At 41.9% G+C, this 18,084-nt stretch overlaps 2 protein-coding genes across 2 annotated transcripts in view; one reads left to right on the forward strand and one right to left on the reverse strand.

Annotated features, from left to right (window-relative positions):
- The window catches only part of AFF4 (AF4/FMR2 family member 4), a 78,332-nt gene extending 74,038 nt beyond the window's left edge, over positions 1-4,294 (forward strand). The window contains exon 20 of the mRNA XM_012807128.2: positions 3,281-4,294. Coding sequence (XP_012662582.1) covers positions 3,281-3,408 — 128 coding nt within the window. The 3' untranslated portion in view covers positions 3,409-4,294. The remainder of the gene's footprint in view (positions 1-3,280) is intronic.
- A 5,385-nt stretch (positions 4,295-9,679) lies between these two features.
- LEAP2 (liver enriched antimicrobial peptide 2) lies at positions 9,680-11,287 on the reverse strand. The gene is made up of 3 exons (XM_003782197.3): positions 11,156-11,287; positions 10,817-10,956; positions 9,680-10,266 (listed from the first exon to the last, which is right to left on the reverse strand). Exons 1-3 carry the CDS (start codon positions 11,210-11,212, stop codon positions 10,230-10,232), a joined length of 234 nt encoding a protein of 77 aa, XP_003782245.1. The 5' UTR covers positions 11,213-11,287; the 3' UTR covers positions 9,680-10,229.
- Positions 11,288-18,084: the final 6,797 nt, after the last annotated feature.

Below are 18,084 nucleotides of genomic sequence, written 5' to 3' on the forward strand. Positions count from 1 at the left end.
AGACTGTTTCAAAAAAAAAAAAAAAAAAAGATTTATAACACTAAGAAGGTATGGTATGTGAAAGGTAGAAGAGGGACCCCAACATTTAACATAAAGTTGTGTTTATGGGAAAGGTTATTTGTTCCCCAAATTTTAAGCATTGTCAGTATTCTTCAGGAAAAGTTATAGAGCTAAAATTTCTTTAAGTCACCCCTACTTGTCATTCTTCTCATTGATGCCAGTTTTCTAGCCTCCCTCCCCCCTTTTTTGGGAAATTTTGCAAACATTGATTAAAGGAGAGAAAATTTAATAGAGTAAACCCCATTTAACTTTTATTCATCTTTAGCTTCAACCACACAACATTTTGCCAGTCTTATTTCATCTCCCTCCCTTTCTTCCCTCACTCCTTCCTGTTCTTCCTTCCTTCCTCCCTCCTTCCCTCATACTTTTCTTTACCCCCGGAGTATTATAAAGCAAATACCAGATAGCATGAAATTTCACCTGAAAATGCTTTGCTGGGCATCCTTAAGTGATAAGAACTTTTCAAAAACAAGACCACCATGCCTTTATGACAGCTAAGTTAATAACTCTTTTATTATCATCATATAATACCTAGTTTATTAACATCATCTAATACCTAGTCTACCATACATAATGTTTCTCCTGCTGTGTCAAATGTGTCTTTTATTTTAATAGTTGCATTTATTTCAAGCAGAATCCAACCAAGGTCTGCACATTGAATTTCGTTATAAGTTTAAGTGTCTTTCCCTCCTCCCCACCTTTTTTTTTTTGCCATGCCATTGATTTTTGAGGTTAACCCAGGCCATAGAATGTGTCATATTCTGAATTTGACAAATTACTTCATCATGAGGTTGGTTATTGTTCCATCCCCCTTCTTTTCTTATGTTGGTAATTGCCTCTTGAGACTTGATTACATTCAGGTTCAGCATTTCAGTTAAGAATGTTTCATAGATGAAGTTCTGAGTTTCCTATTGCATCATATCAGGAGGTATGTAATTGTTATCACTCTTTGGTGATATTAAATTTGGTTAGTAAATTGAATTTCAATCAGGTAGTATCGGCCTGGTCAATTTGATGTAAGAATCCCTGTTAACACCACTTTTTTTTTTTTTTTTTTGAGACAGAATTTCTGTTGCCCTGGGTAGATTGCCAAGTTGTCACCATAGCTCATGGCAACCTCAAACTCTAGGTCTCAAGAGATCCTCTTGCCTCAGCTTCCCAAGTAGGTGGTGACTGCCATGACACTCTGCTAGTCTTTCTATTTTTTTAGTACAGACAGGGTCTCATATCTTGCTCAGGTTGGTCTTGAACTCCTAAGCTCAAGCAGTCCACCCACATCAGCCTCCCAGAGTAGTAGGTTTACAGTCGTGAACCACCGTGCCAGGCCAGAATGTCTATTATACTTTAACATAAGCATCCACGGCTTGGCACCTGTGGCTCAAGTGGCTAAGGCGCTAGCCACATACACCCAAGGTGGCAGATTTGAATCCAGCACAGGCCCACCAAACAACAATGACGGCTGCAACTAAAAAATAGCCAGGCGTTGTGGTGGGCGCCTGTGGTCCCAGCTACTTGGGAGGCTGAGGCAGGAGCCTCTCTTGAACCCGGGAGTTGGAGGTTGCCGTGAGCTGTGATGCCATGGCACTCTACCCAGGGGAACAGCTTGAGGCTCCTGTCTCAAAAAAAAAAAAAAAACATAAGCATCCACTAACAATCATTGCCTGGTTCCATCATTATATTAGGAAATAGAAAATTCACTGGGCATTTTGCCTCTTTCTTTTCCCTGGACATCTGAAAACCCTCTTCTTAGTCCTTTTTCCCCTTACCTGCCCCCCCAAATTATACCAGGATCAAATCTTAGGATATTGTTATTCCTCCTCCACTCAGAGGAGCCTTTCACAGGTCCACCAGCCTATATTTGTTCACAGAGGAGGAATCCTTAGATTTTTTAAATTACTGTCATGGATTTAGTTTATCAGTGGTACATGGCATATGATTATAGCTGAAAGGTTGATACAGGCTGGCTGTCATAAGTATCTTACCTTGTAGGGGCTGGATGTTATGGGAAACATGCAAAGAACATATTTTCTTTTCTTATCACTTGCTTCTTATACAAAAACAGTACACAAAATGTTTTAAGAATCAAATAATAAGCTCAGTGTCTGTAGCTCAGTGGTTAGGGTGCTGGCCACATACACCAGGGCTGGCAAGTTTGAACCCTGTCCAGGCTGGCTAAACAGCGACAACTACAACAACAAAATAGCTGGGTGTTGTGACAGGCGCCTGTAGTACCTCAGCTACTTGGGGGACTGAGACAAGAGAATCGCTTAAGCCCAAGAGTTTGAGGTTGCTGTGAGCTGTGACACCATAGCACTCTACCGAGAGTAACATAATGAAACTCCATCTCAAAAAAAAAATCAAGGCTCGGCACCTGTGGCTCAAGTGGCTAAGGCGCCAGCCACGTACACATAAGGTGGTGAGTTTGAATCCAGCCCTGGCCCGCCAAATAACGATGATGGCTGCAACCAAAAAATAGCCAGATATTGTGGTGGGCGCCTGTGGTCCCAGCTACTTGGGAGGCGGAGGCAGGAGACTCGCTTGCACCCAGGCGTTGGAGGTTGCTGTGAGCTGTGATGCCATAGCACTCTACCCAGGGGGATAGCTTGAGGCTCTGTCTCAAAAAATAAAAAAAATCAAATAATATATTGTGGCACTAAGTCTTCATTTTAATTGTGTTTATGGCATAGTAGCAATATATATCAGTGGATTTTCTGACCATACATTCTATTTAAGTGTTACATGACTAAGGGCAGCAGTCCCCAACCTTTTTGGCACCAGGGATCAGTTTCGTGGAAGACAGTTTTTGGATGGATGGGGAGCGGTATGGATTCTCACAAAGCACACACAGCCTAGATCCCTCACATGCTCAGTAGGGTTCATTCTCCTGTGAGAATCTAATGCTGCCCCTGATCTGATAGGAAGTGGAGCTTATTTGGTGTTGTGAACAATGGGGAGCAGCTATAATTACAGGTGAAGCTTCGCCTGCCGCTTACCTGCTGTGCCTAACAGCCATAAACCTTGGCCTGGGTGTTGGAGATCACAGACTTAGAATATAACTTGAGAGATTGGAATGATTTGTTCTAAGACATGGATAGTAATCATTTTACTAGGATAGGGAGTATTATTTGGCGTCATATGAATGCTATTCTATAGTCTATACTCAAATTTTAGAGCAATAATTCAAAGACTGCATCATTTAACAAATATTTTGGTTTTCTAGAATTCTTTGCTGAACTGGATAAAGTAATGGGTCCTCTCATCTTTAATGCAAGCATCATGACAGATCTAGTTCGTTATACCCGGCAGGGACTGCACTGGCTTCGCCAGGATGCCAAGTTGATATCTTGAACTGAACACATTCTCGTTGCCTCTGATTTTCTCCACAACACTGTGTCACATCACAAAGGAAAACTGCCATACCACGCCACCTAGTCGACACTAAGAATAAGGAATGGTTTTCTCCTCCTTGGTTCATGTGTTGTTTTTATAACCCAACACCGTCATGTCAATTGGCCCCTTTAATATTCCCAATGTGAAAAATTATTTAAAAGCTTTTAAATCTGCAGCACATTGATAAGATGGTTTCAGTGATCTCTAATAAGATTGAATTCCAGTTGCAATTCATAACTAATCAGTTGAAATTCTATTTATTTTAATTTTTAAAGTTCCCAGATTGGGGCTAGTTTAAAACTTAGTTGTTTCTGTCTGTAAATTTACTTTGTTGAATATTTAGCATAAATTTAATGTAGACATTTTTATTTATATACTTTGGGAGGTTTGTTACCTAATAATGTCTTTATGGTAGCTCTTCTAAGAGTAAGAATTGGTTCACCTAAAATAAGGACATCTTTCTATACCTACTACCTGATGTTATTATTTGAAATCTTAACTACAGTTTTCTTATTGTAGACTTTATGGTATTAAGGATATTCTTCTACATATGAAAAATCACTTATATATGTGAGAAGATGGCATTCTACGTGGATGTAAGATGAAATGTGTCTGATTTGGTATGCATTATTTCATAAACTGTGAATGTGTGTTAATAACACTACAGCAATCACAAGGTGACTATTCCTTGCATTTAATGCATTACAAAAGAGGGCAGGCAAACTTTGTAGAAGATGCATATCATGTTGAAGTTTCATAAAAGGACAATCTTGAACTTTGTGGATTTTATTAAAACCATGTTTTGTTTTTAAGAGATGGGATCTCGCTGTGTTGCCCAGGCTGATCTTGAACTCCTGGGCTCAAGCGAACTTCCCAAGTAGCTGGGAATACAGGTGTAAGTAGCCAGCATAACAGGTGCACACAATGTGCCCAGTTCGTGTGTTCCTTTTTGTTGCTAATTATTTGATATCTATTTGAAAGAATACGTGACTGTGGGAAAAAAGGATGATCCAACTCCTGAGGATTGCTGCCTATGTCTCTTTAATTGACAATGTTTGAAGGCTAAAATCTTTTTTAGATTTTTGTTTTCCTCCTACTAGATTGTGATGCTCTGATATGTGCATACAGTGACTGATGTACAAATAGGCTGGAGCTTTGGTGTGTGTGCTTTTGGTATACAACTTACAGTTCTAATGCCTGATGTAGAGATGATGAATTTTTCCTTTTAAAGTCTGTGTTGTATTTATTCCCTTTGTATTATGAAGACCCTTATCAATGATGTATGTTTCTGATGGGATCAGAAAATTCACACTAGGAAAGTACCTAACTTGGTTTAATGTGAGCTGTCTTGAGAAAGGGAGGGGAATGGGGATAGAGCTTAAGAAGCCAGCTCTGTAAGAGTTGTATATCTGAGTACCTTTCCCTACAAGGTGCATATAGGAGTCAAAGGTAAGACATTTACCCTCTATATATACTTTGTTTTTAATGCCCCTATCATATATGGTGTGCCTTAAATCTTACCTTTAAATGAAGACTCTGTGGATTGTTTACAGATAAAGTTTTACACTAGGACCAGATTGTTCATAACTGGTTGGTCTTCTACAGTAATAATGTTAAATTCTCTTCCTTTTAAATCTTCCTTTAGGGTCACATAAAGATTCATTCTTTCAGAAAAGCAAATGCTTTAGTACATGACTTAGTCGAACCAATTGGGTGATGCTGCTTTAAAAAACAATTTGTCCTTCTTCCCGTTCCAAAAATAAACCCATCCATTGAAAGAAGAAAAAAAAAAAACATTGCCCCACTATTTGTAATTGATTGCTAAGGCTTGAAATGGGAAAGGGGGAAGAAGGGATAGAAAAGCTCCCAGTCCAATGGTGTGGTAAATTTTGTGTGAGTCTTTTTTTCACTCTTATTTCTGAAGCTAGTGTATTTCATTGTCCTGTGGCCTCATATTTATAGAGCTTCTCAACTGTTTTGTACCTCAAGTTGTTTTTACATCACTGAAGATGAAGATACATTATGTTGAATTAATCTTTTTCCTTTGGATAAATTGCCTCTGATACCTTTTTAATTTAATCTTAGTGTGTTCTAGGAACAGTTTTCCTTTAGAGAACAACTCAGCGATCATGATAGCTGTTTAGTAAGAAATAGCTTTTATTAAGCAGGTAGATGTTATGTCCTGTCCTGATTTCTCTGATTCCTTAATTTGCAGTGATGTCTTAGAAGTGGAAAAAGTATCCTCTGGGCTTTTAGACTTTCAACAACAGCCAGTGGGGCACCTCTCAGTTCTGGTGTATTCTAGTCTCTTGTGTGTCCTGAAAGGCAGCAGGAGCACTTCTTGGTCACACTGATAACTTTGTTAAAGCCGAATTTCCTGCATGTTTTATGGTGCTGCTCTATAAGATATTTTCTCTTTAAAACGGTGTTAATTCTTAGAGAATAATTTTTTTAAGCTTTTCATTGTGGAGGGGTTTTCCCACAAGATAGTAATGGGTGGTGGATCAAAATTTTATTCTAAATAACTGAATTTTCATTGTCAAAGCTGTGGAAATACTACTCTCTCTCCTCCATGTCTGTCTTCTCAGATGTTCTGTCTGTGTCATCATCTGCTCTAGCACATTCTTTGGACTCCTTTACAGGTGACCATTCCTCCCTCCTCAGTAAGTGTCCTCAGTGTTTTCTAACCATTTAAAACTGAATTTGACAAGTGGCTAAAAACTTTACTTAGTCTAAGACTTGTACTTAATATATAGTTAATTATAGAAATACTACGTAGCAACTATTTTAACAATTACTCTGTTGACTGCTCTTTACGACCACACTTGTATGCCAGGAGGCAGCATCCTACACATTGGACTCTTTACAATGGATGAAGTTGTCATAGTAGTCTTGCTTGGGCTGGGCTGTGGGGAGCAATCCCTTTCAGGTGATTCAGACTTTCACAGCTCGATCCAGGCTCTAGTTCGGCTGGAGAGCATCCAGCCCATTCCTTGCCTCAGTGCCACCTTTTTCTGGGCAAGTAGCCAAGAACCAACTATATAAGCATGAGTACTTTCAGATAAATTTACAGCTATAGCTGCCGAAGAGTGGAGAAGTTTGACCACCACTGATTTAATTATCCAATGTAAAAGCAATTTAGAGTAATGTGTGCACGTGCCCACACACGCCTGTGTTTCTGGAGAGCTTTTGCACAGATAGATCCATAGGCATCTGGGCTGCACCTTGAGTGTCACACTTGTGGCTTTATTAGATTCACTGTTTTTAAATTGTTGTTCATTTCTTTTCATTCAAGGTTTAATAAGCGTGGTCAGACAGTATCATTTTGTATTTAACGACTGAAACTTTGGTACATTAACTTAATGAATGAGCTTGCATCATGAAGCAGGAGCCTATGGAAGGCAACTGTTGTAAATGAAAATGCTAGCTCTGGAGGCCAGTGCTCTGTAGAGTTTCAGAGCAGCCAGTGATTGTTCCACTCAGTGATGCCTAGTAATGTAGAGGAGGGGTACACTGTGCACTCTTCTAGGTGTGAGGGTATGCAACTTTGGATCTTAAAATTATGTACACATACACACTTTATATATATGTACGTATGTATGAAAACATGAGATTAGTTCGTCAAAAATGTGTGTGTTTAGTATTTTAGCTTAGTGCAACTATTTCCACATTATTTATTAAATTGATCTAAGACACTTTCTTGTTGACACCTTGAACATTAATGTTCAAGGGTGCAATGTGTATTCCCTTAGAGTGTTAAAGCTTAATTACTATGATTTGTAGTAAAATGACTATTAAAATATATTTGAGTCCTTCTGTAGTATAACAGGGCTCTTACAGGGTGGGAAGGATTTTAATTTTCCAATTGCTAATTGAACAAAATGGCCTCATTGTGTATTTTGATTTATAGGAGTTTGTGTCTGGGTCCCAGGATCATCTACTGGAGATGACTGTTTAGGCACTGTGGTGATGTTTTTTTAAAAAACTTAAGTAACTTGGGGCACCAGAGCATTTCAAATCCATATAGACTCCTATGACTCATATTCCCTACATGGAACACACATTTCATTTTGACTTTATGCATCAGTGTGTTGGAGAGGCAGACTTTTTTCCAGTAATAATATTGCACATCTAAGGTTGCTATTCAGTAAAACCGATTAAAGAGCTAATTATTGAACAGCTTAGAATATGTCATGACAAGAGAGCAAGTTTTTCATGTTTGTTGAGCACATCTTTCACATATTCACTAATGGAGAAATTCATTTTAGACCTCTAGACCCTACAACTAAGCAACTAAGCTGGTGACAAGAAATAAGTGGGTAATAGTTGGTAAAGTTGTTAGATGCTGATCTTATTGAGCTCCTATTCACATGAAATTCTAGGGTTAATTAAAAAGAACTTGCTGTCTCAAGTAAAGGGAGGAAGAATAACAATGTCTTTTAATGGAATTTGGTCACAGAATGAGGTATTGCAGTTTTAAGTCTAAAGCAAGCAAGTCTTAGAGATCTTCAAGCATTGTAAAATAGCAACCTTAGTAGTCACACGTAAAGAGTTGACTTTGGGAATGTCAGCATTGACCTCTACCTGTCAGCATTGTTCAGCTAAGCATAACTTGCCATTCTTAAAACAGAAACAAAAAAAGCTTTCTAAATGTGGAAAAGCTCCCACCCAGAAATTGTAGCTATATTCAGTTTTTTGACCTCTTACTGCTTTCATGTGGGGTTTCTTTTCAGCTTTTAACCATTGGAATTTTCTACCTGCTACGTTCCTCTCTGGAAAATATCTATTTGGAAATGCTGCCTTTCAAATCAACGCCATGGTTATCCATACTGTTGAGTTTGTTGTTGCTGTTTAAGAAGTGTTCCCATTTTACAACTTTATGCACACACCTGGCAGATCATTGACATTTGCATTCAACAGTACTAAGATAGGGTGGGGGGCTCACCAACAGAGCTGGCCCAATTGACAGTGCCTGAAAAGGCACCACCTTTGAGGGCCAGCTGTGTGTTTGGTAAGCACAGTTATGAAAATTTCTATCTAGCCTCCGTTTTGAATGGTTTTAGGAAATTTTGTATATGGAGGATAGAAATACTTATATATTTATTGAAAATCCTTTTATTTGAAATTAAAATTATTTGGTAAGTAATGGTTTGATATTTGGGGAGGGCTTTGGAGGGGAGGTAATATTGCCAGTAAATTAAAAGCCTATTGATTCTGCAGAAAGGTACTGTTAGTGACTAATAGGATGCCTTTGTTTTGTACATGATTTAAATCTTTGTTTTACATTTCTTTTACCCAAAATATTTAGGCATCTGACATTTTTCAACCAAAATTTCAATTATATACTGTGATTTTTATTTGTTGCAATACATTAAAATTTCAGAGGTACTTTGGGGCTCAAAAGCTAGGATTTCTAAGTCAGTATGTGCATTTCACATAATAAAGCTGTTAATGGTGAGCAAAGTATTATATACTAACTAGATTTTTCCACATCTGTATAGTATATTATATGTATTTTGTGGTATTGAAATTATAGAAAGTTTAGAGTGTCAAACATGCGTTTAATGTGTATTTTTAAACAAATTTATGGCAATTAAAATATTTGGAGAACAAGGGTATCACATTTCAATTTGTAAAGATCTTTTTAACTCTACTGTGTCATTAAGATGCTTTGTATAATGCCAAACCATAGCTGGAGAAACTAAGTTTAATAAATATCAAATAGATTTTCTGTATTAAAGTTTATAAACACTGTGCTCTTTACACTTTTTCAGCTCTAATCTTACCCTTTTCATGCAACTCCTGTTTTGTGTTTTAGGGTGCAGTAGTACTCTTCTTTAAAAATCTGGTTCCGGCTCAGCACCTGTGGCTCAAGTGGCTAAGGCGCCAGCCACATACACCTAAGGTGGTGGGTTCAAATCCAGCCCGGGCCCACCAAATGACAATGACGGCTGCAACCAAAAAATGGCCAGGCGTTATGGTAGGCGCCTATAGTCCCAGCTACTTGGGAGGCTAAGGCAGGAGACTCGCTTGAGCCCAGGAGTTGGAGGTTGCTATGAGCTGTGATGCTACAGCACTCTACCCAGGGGGACAGTTTGAGGCTCGTCTCAAAAAAAAAAAAAAAACTGGTCCCACTAGCCCAGGTGTCATTTTCTGTTTACCAAAATTCTGAACTTGCTGGCCATGGTTATATCAGAATTTGTCCTGCTCTAATAGAAATCTCAAATCCTTTTTGGTCTTCTTGGTGGCTTGAGCTTTTATTGTTTTATTGAAGTTGGTTTTTCTTCCAGTTCTGCCTTACATTCATACAGTCATAGACAAACTTGGACACATCATTAGGTGGCATGTGGGCAACCTTGCTTGTCTTAGGAACTTGCCAAGGCTAATTGCATAGCTGTAGTTAAACTAACTCTCACCACACTTTTCCAGATTGAAAATTTAACAACACATCAGGCAATGCTAGTTTTTTCTATAGTATACAAAGTGAATCCTTCCCCCTCAAAAGCTTGAATTCCAGACTGTTAAAATTTCAATGTGAGACATTTAATAATATCCATAGAAAAATAAACTCTAAATTGACAAGTTTAGTTATGCTTACCACATATCAACATTCTGAGAAGGAATGGAGACTAATTTAAAGCATATATCTGTCTTTAAATATTAAAAACACAAGAATGCTTCATTTATGGGTCTCCAACGAACATGCAGTTAGTCAATATTCCATAGAACGGAGCATTGTTGCAGGTGCCTACTGTCCTTTTCTTCCTCAGATATGTATATCATTCCTGGGCCACAGTTAGGGAACAGCGTCTTTTTCTAGAGGAAAATAAAACGTGATTTTTAAGACTGGGTCTAGGAGTGACCAAAGCCACCTCTGTTTGATCTGTCTGGTCTCAGGGAAACCAAAGAAGGGAAGAAATATCATTCTTTTATGGTACCCACATTGAACTGTTCTCGGCTCCCCCCACCCCTTTTGAGACAGTCTTAACTTTGTTATACCCTTTGAGAATGCCATGGTATCATAGCTCAAGCAATCTTCTTGCCTCAACCTCCTGAGTAACTGGGACTACAGGCACCTACCACAATACCCAGGTAATTTTTCTATTTTTAGTAAGATAGGATCTCCATCTTGCTCAGGCTGGTCTCAAAATCCTGAGCTCAGGCAATCAACTGGCCTCCCAAAGTGCTAAGATTACAGGCTTTAGGCACTGCACCCTACCTGTTCTTGGCCCTTAACTCCTAATGGCTTGTCCGTGGAGCTCCTAGCCTTTGACTAGGCACTCCATCCCAGATTTATCCTGAGGTCTGTGTGTCTCCTGATCACTCTTGCCCTCCCACCCTCCCCACTCCTGGGTTTGTGGAATACCTGCAGAGCCTTGTGATACACTCAGAATCGTCCCGACAGGAGGCACCAATGGGCCTGAGGGAAACCCCTCTCCAAAATGGGGTCATTCTTCGTAGCCTTCTCTTTGCTGAACTCAGTTGTGGTATTGGGGAACCTTCTACCTGTATGACAAAGACAAATTCACCTCATATGCAAGAGTTGACACTGCTCCACACCTTGAATAAATGACCATTCCCAGAATGCTGTAGATATAACAGGAACCATTCCTCAGGACTGAATCTGGCTTTCAAGTTCCACTTATAGTTCCATTACCACTATCAGCTCCATGCTCCACACATAACCGTACATACGCTTCCTTACCTGGCCCAAGAGCAGCAGGCAGATCATGAGCACTGCACAGAGTTTGAGGTGCCACATCTTGACAGAGGATGTTGGAGCCTGAAAGCCAGGGACAGTTCCCACTTTTATAAACTAGCATCACCTCTTTCATGATTGCCAGGTGAGATGGGGGCAAAGTTTATATTTGTCATCAGGATTGATTTAATAAGTTAATATCCACCAGAGGAATGTGCTCATGGGCTGCCTTTCAGGCACGTTGTATTTACTTATCCTTCGTCTGGACTTTGAGTGATTGTGTTGCTGGCCTGGACCCTTTCACCCTTTTTACCATAAGTCAGCACTGCCCTCCTTCCCTTTGAAAGCCACGTGAAACTATAGAGGGAGGCCAGGCAGTTGGCCACATTTATATTCCAAAATAGCTCAGTGAGATCACTCTAATCAAAATAGAATTCTAATGAGGAAGTCTTCAGAAATAATGTTGACCTCTTTTAGACTTGTGTGGGAAAGAAGCACTGATACGTTGTAACCGGCAAGTGGATAAAGCTCTTATCTTTTGTGGGAGAGTGTGTCAACAGTCTGCAGTCCCCCAGATCCTGCACTTGGATAGATAATTACCCTAATCATTTGCACCAGTTCATCGCCCCAGATGAACACCCAGCTGTGGAAAATTCAGAATCTGGCTTAACTACCCTCACAGGACTGATAGGGAGACTTAACCCAAGTTACAGGTTAATTGAATGAATGATTATGACAGGTTGGCTTTTGGTTCTTGTTTTTAAAAAATATGAGTGAAGAGGTAGCAGGATCTCTTAAATTAGTGGGAGAGCTTAGGACTTTGGGAGTCCTAAATAGTGACGATATTATAAGTCTTAATTTATGGGCTGTCCTCCCACTTGTTGAATGAGGACTTGTCAGAGCCTTTCCTTCTGGCAACCTCAGGAGAGCAGGCATAGAGCTGAGATGTCAAAGCTTCAAACATCCATCAGCGTAGGTGAGAATTACTGCAGATTTCTAGACCAAGGGAGGACATGTAGCTAAACCATGAGTAGAGTCATTGAATGACATGGACATTGTAATAAGTTTTGGGGGAAAGGTGTGAATTCTGAGTAAGGAGATTCATGGGACTTTGTGTTGTCTTACCACCTGAAAGGATTAGCCAAGACAAATGCCCGTCTGCCTGATATCTCACTGAAGACTTGGCTGCTATCTCCCTTCCCAAGCCCTCACAGGTTGGACATTTGAAGAGCCTGCTTTTGGCTTTATCACAAGGAAAAGTGGATGAGAGGCTGCACAGCTGAAGGCAGAATGGTCACCATCAGGCAGGATGGTCACCAATCAGGCAAATAGAGGGAGCTTCTTGCCAAGGGGGAGAAGCATGGCATGACGGACTTAAGAGCTGGGATTCAGCAGGGTGTGACTCTACAGAACTGACTGTCCTGGTCCTAGTCCTCTCAGGACCATGGAGTCAGGCTTAGAGAGGGTCACCACTGATTGTACTTTGGGAGCATTGAGAAGAGACTAAGCCCAACTAACCACTCCTGCAAATTCCAGACCAGTTAGCTCTGTCCCTTCACTCCAAGTTTGGATACTGGCTGATCCCAGGTAGGGGCCTAACTAGGAACTTTTGCAGGGTGGGGGAGAGACTATGCAGTGACCTAGTGAACATTGGGTAAGAACACAAATGTGATTAGATAAGCAGAAGACTGAACAACATGATGTCCTAGAGGCAGGTGGGTCTGTGGACTCAGTGCCAGCCTTCCCATAACCAGCCTGGGATGACATGGCAAATGGGATTTGGAAACTGTTCATAAGATGGGTACTTCTCATCCTCCTTTTCTGCCATCTTGTACTCCAAGCAAAATCAAACTAATCTTTTTTTTTTTTTTTTAACATTATTGTTTTTTGGGTTTTTTTTGAGACAGAGCCTCAAGCTATCCCCCTGGGTAGAGTGTCATGGCATCACAACTCCTGGGCTCCAGCGAGTCTCCTGCCTCAGCCTCCCAAGTAGCTGGGACCTCAGGCACCCCCCACAATGCCCAGCTATTTTTTGGTTGCAGCCATCATTGTTGCTTTTTTTTGGCGGGCCGGGGCTGGATTCGAACCCACCACCTTAGGTGTATGTGGCTGGCACCTTAGCCACTTGAGCCACAGGCGCCGAGCCAATCAAACTAATCTTTTGTGTTAATTTGTAAAGCCAGTACCACAATTAAGCAACAAGCCGAAAGCCCTGGGCTCCCCATGCATAGGGAAAAAAGAACCATTTATCCTCACTGGGTGCTACACCACTACGGAAAGCTTTGTGGTTCAACCTTCTATTTTGTGTGCCACCCCTCTCCCCAAAAGAAAAAAAAAATTAGTTATTGTCTGTGGAGGGAACCCACTATTAGGGAAAACATTTCAGCATAGGTCTACATGAACTTTGTAATTATTTCATTTAAATAAAATATGGACAGCTCAGTGCCCGTAGCTCAGTGGTTAGGGCACCAGCCACATGTATCCAGGCTGGTGGGTTCAAGCCCAGCCTGGGCCTGCTAAACAACGACAACTGCCACAAAAAAATAGCCGGGCATTGTGGTGGGCACCTGTAGTCCTAGCTACTTGGGAGGCTGAGCCAAGAGAATTGCTTAAGCCCAAGAGTTGGAGGTTGCTGTGAGCTGTGACCCCCACAGCACTCTACCAAGGGTGACATAGTGAGACCCTGTCTCAGAAAATAATAATTAAACATGGAGGCCGGCCTGGCACAGTGGCTCCTGCCTGTAATCCTAGCTCTCAGAGGCTAAGGTGGGTGGATTGCCTGATCTCACAAGTTTGCCCCCAGCCTGAGCAAAAGTGAGACCCGATCTCTAAAACAGCCAGGCATTGTGGCAGGCACCTGTACTGTGAGCTACTTGGGAGGCTGAGGCAAGAGAATCACTTGAGCCCAGGAGTTTGAGGTTGCGGTGAGTTATGATGCCACAGCACTCTACTGAGGGCGACAAAAGACTCTTGTCTCAAAAAAGAGACAAAAAATTAAATATGGAACAAGAATCAAATGGATATAAGCAAAGAATCATCCAGGCAGCATTTAGCTAAATTGACAGCTGTCCACCGCCACTCATATATTTTTTTTTTTGATAGTCTCACTGTGTCACTTTCACTGTAGAGAACTATGCTGTCACAGCTCACAGCAACCTCAAACTCTTGGGCTTAAGTGATTCTCTTGCTTCAGCCTCCGAAGTAGCTGGCTATAGGCCCCCACCACAGGCTTGGCTGTATTTTGGTTGTACCTGTCGTTGTTTGGCAGGCCCTGGGACCAAGTTTGAACCCATCACCCCCGGTGTGTGTGACTGGCACTCTAGCCACTGAGCTATAGGTGGCCAAGCCCACCCCATACTTCATAGGAGATTACAAAGACCTATTTCTGCGCTTTTTTTTTTTTTTTTTTTTTTTTTTTTTTTTTTTGGCCGGGGCTGGGTTTGAACCCACCACCTCCAGCATATGGGGCTGGCACCCTACTCCTTTGAGCCACAGGCACCACCTATTTCTGCACTCTAAAGTGCTCTCTCCAATCAAGTATTTTGCTGAAGGAATAAACACATTAAGTACATGCTCCTTCCTCCAGTAGAAAGACCTAAGCAGCTGATCCCAGTCCAGCCATAAGACTGGACTGTGTGGCAGTGTTTATGCAGTGCAGCAGGACAGCCCTTCAGTCTCTTGTTCTATCAGCAACATGGAAATAGATCTCAGGCCTCTTGGGTACTGACATTTAGGGGTTCGAATGATTAATTTATAAGAAAATGAGACTGGAGCAAGTTAGACAGCTGAGAGCTTGGCAACTCTGGATAAATTCCCAGGGATTTTCTACTTCTGAGGTAAGTGCCTGGGATGAAATGGGAGAAAGAGGGTGTAGATACATGAGGAGCTGTTTGAAATGCATTCCAGGTGGAGAGTTCGTTGGGACTTGGCAGTAATTGTAAACTTTTTTGCTGTCCCTGAGCAGGAGGTAGCTAATAAAAGATGAAAGACTCTGAAATGGAAAAACTTTTCCAGGTAAAATTTCAAAAAAGGGTCAAAGTATATTTACTTGCACTAAGTAGGCCTGGATTTGGGGGACTCTGTTGGCAAAAACTGTGGAGAGCTCCTTTCACTAGACTCTGCAGCTCATAAATCAAAGTCCTGTGTGGGCCAGGCACCGTTGGCTCACACCTGTAATCCTAGCACTCTCAGAGGCCGAGGCAGGTGGATTGCCTGAGCTCAGGGGTTCGAGACCAGGCTGAGCAAGAGGGAGCCCTCATCTCTAAAAATAGGCAGGCATAGTGGTAGGTGCCTAGTCCCAGCTACTTGGGAGGCTGAGGCAAGAGAATCGCTTGAGCCTAAGAGTTTGAGGTTGCTGTAAGCTATGATACCTTGGCACTCTAACAAGGGCTACAAAGTGAGACTGTCTTAAAAAAAAAAAAAAAAAAAAAAAAACGTGTGGGCAGGAGCACTGGAGAGGTTGAATGGAGCAAATGGTTGTGCCACAGTAGAGGAAGGAGCCACACCCAGGGTGAGGCTGTAGGTGGATGTTTTAGGCATTGAGGCTCACAATAGCTGTTCTTCCTTCCTTAAAGGCTTTACTCAGGTTCTCCTTTGTAGATTTCTACAAATACAGTGTAGAATGTTCCCTAACATGATCCCAAATCCCCTATCAGGTACAGGAGCACTGAGCCGGGACAATTAACCATGTTCCACACACACTCTGGCTCAGCACCCCTACTGCGCAGGTGAGATCTATGTGCCCCAGGCTTGAAGAAGGAAGCCACTTGATGAGAAACAGGCTTAAAGCAGCTTTTAATTTTAGCCAAAGTAGAAGCTCAGCATGTCAAATGGCTTACAGCAGTCATCTCAGTAGAGCACTGCTAGAGTAAAAAGGATTCAGACCAACAGGCTCAATGCCTGGTCTGGGCTAAGGGTGTTTGATTCTTTTGAGCTGGCAATTCCAAAGAAGTCAAAGAAGCAGGGAGAAATAGTTTAAGGGTAAACCTAGGCCAAGAAGATGGGAGAGGGTGGCTATCTACATCCAAGTTGAGAGCAAAAATCAGAAAGACTAGAGAAAGACAATGGCCTGTCAAAGGAGTGCGCCTCCTCTGGCCTGTGAACCTTTTGAAGCTATGCAAGGTAATGAAGTGTCCAAAATTTTCATCAGATTCTCAAAGGAGCCTCTGACCCCCAAATATGTTGCAAGACCTGGGAATAAATCTGGACAAAGAGCCAAACATGAAAACCAGGACTGGGGGTGGGGGGGAGTTTTCCTCAGCTGCCCTCTTAAGCCTGTACCAACTTGCTAGACCCATATACTCATTTTACCATGATTAAAATCCAAGAACTTTGTGTTAACATTTTTTTTTTTTTTTGAGACAGTCTCACTTGGTCACTCTCAGTAGTGCTGTGGCATCACAGCTTACAGCAGCCTCAATTTGGGTTGGGCTCAAATGATCCTCTTGCCTCAGCCTCTCAAGTAGCTGGGACTACAAGTACCCACCACAATGCCTAGCTATTTTTAGAGACCGGGGGTGGGGAAGTCTCACTCTGGCTCAGGCTGGTCTTGAACCTGTGAGCTCAGACCATCCATCCACCTCAACCTCCTAAGTGCTGGGATTACAGAAGTGAGCAACCACCACCTGGCCCAACGTTTCTATTTTATGGATGAGAAACTCGTGGCTCAAGAATGCAGGTTTCTTGCCTGTATATGAGGAACTGACAGTATAAAGGTATGGGCCCAAGATTAGCGGACTTGGCCCCCTACCCTATCTAGCCTCACAACTGATATTCCTCTAGCAGATTTTGTTTTTAAGTTTTATTAATCTAGGGTTTGGGGGGGGTTTTGAGACAGAGTGTTACCATGTCACCCTTGGTAGACTACCGTGACTTCACAGCTCACCTCAAACTCTTGGGCTAAGTGATTCTCTTGCCTCAGCCTCCCAAGTTGCTGGGACTACAGGTGGCTGCTATTTATTGGTTGCAGTTATCGTTGTTTAGCAAGCCTGGGTGTGTGTGGTGAGTGCCCTACTCACTAGCTACGGGAACCAAGCCTAATTAGGCAACAGCAATTGTTACAAGATACAGCCTGGGTCAGACTGGTTGTTGCTAACAGGAATTACCCTTTGAAGAGTTTCTACAACTGCATCTCAGATCCCATCCCATATTGTATACAGGAATGCTACACATTCCACAAACCCACTGCCTCAGCACCCCTGCCCCCAAGTTTAGCGAGGGAAGTCTATATTAGGGACTAGAAGCGTAAAATTGCTAACCACATCTATCCCCATCATCTGGCAAAGGAATTAACTTTTCTACTAAAAAGATAATCCATAGCCTCTAGAGCAGAGGTACGCTTCTCTGAGGAACTACATGATGGTTAAAAACCATTATTAGCTCCCTGGTATGAGAAAAAAAACTGCTGTAGAGGCCAAAGGGAGGCCATCACTTCCTCCCTTTTAAAGCTAACTTCCCTTCAGGCTAAGGAAGGCCTGCCATAGGAGGGAAGGCAGCACAGCTTAGCTTGAAGAGCACACACTTTAGTGCAAGACTCCACTATTCATTGTTATATAATTTGGGGCAAATTATGTAACTTCTCTGTGCCTGTTTTCTTATCTGAAAAATGGGTATAATACTTCAAAGGTGGTTGTGAGGTTTAAGAGAGTTCATTTGGGCTCGGCGCCTATGGCTCAACCGGCTAAGGCGCCAGCCACATACACCTAAGGTGGCGGGTTCAAATCCCCAGCCGACCCGCCAAGCAACAATGATGGCTGCAACCAAAAAATAGCCGGGCGTTGTGGCGGGCGCCTGTGGTCCCAGCTACTTGGGAGGCAGAGGCAGGAGACTCGCTTGAGCCCAGGAGTTGGAGGTTGCTATGAGCTGTAATGCCACGGCACTCTACCCAGGGGGACAGCTTGAGGCTCTGTCTCAAAAAAAAAAAAAAAGAGAGTTCA

This window comes from Otolemur garnettii, unplaced genomic scaffold (assembly GCF_000181295.1).
Source record: "Otolemur garnettii isolate 467f Iridium unplaced genomic scaffold, OtoGar3 scaffold00003, whole genome shotgun sequence".
Classification (NCBI taxonomy): domain Eukaryota; kingdom Metazoa; phylum Chordata; class Mammalia; order Primates; family Galagidae; genus Otolemur; species Otolemur garnettii.

Excerpts from the sequence above, each read along its gene's own strand:
- LEAP2 (XM_003782197.3), bottom strand. The coding sequence starts at position 11,212 with ATGTGGCACCTCAAACTCTGTGCAGTGCTCATGATCTGCCTGCTGCTC. Across the intron at positions 10,957-11,155 it reads GCCTGCTGCTCTTGGGCCAG|GTAGAAGGTTCCCCAATACC; the intron begins GTAAGGAAGCGT and ends TTTGTCATACAG. Across the intron at positions 10,267-10,816 it reads TGTATCACAAGGCTCTGCAG|AAAAAGACGCTGTTCCCTAA; the intron begins GTATTCCACAAA and ends ATTTTCCTCTAG.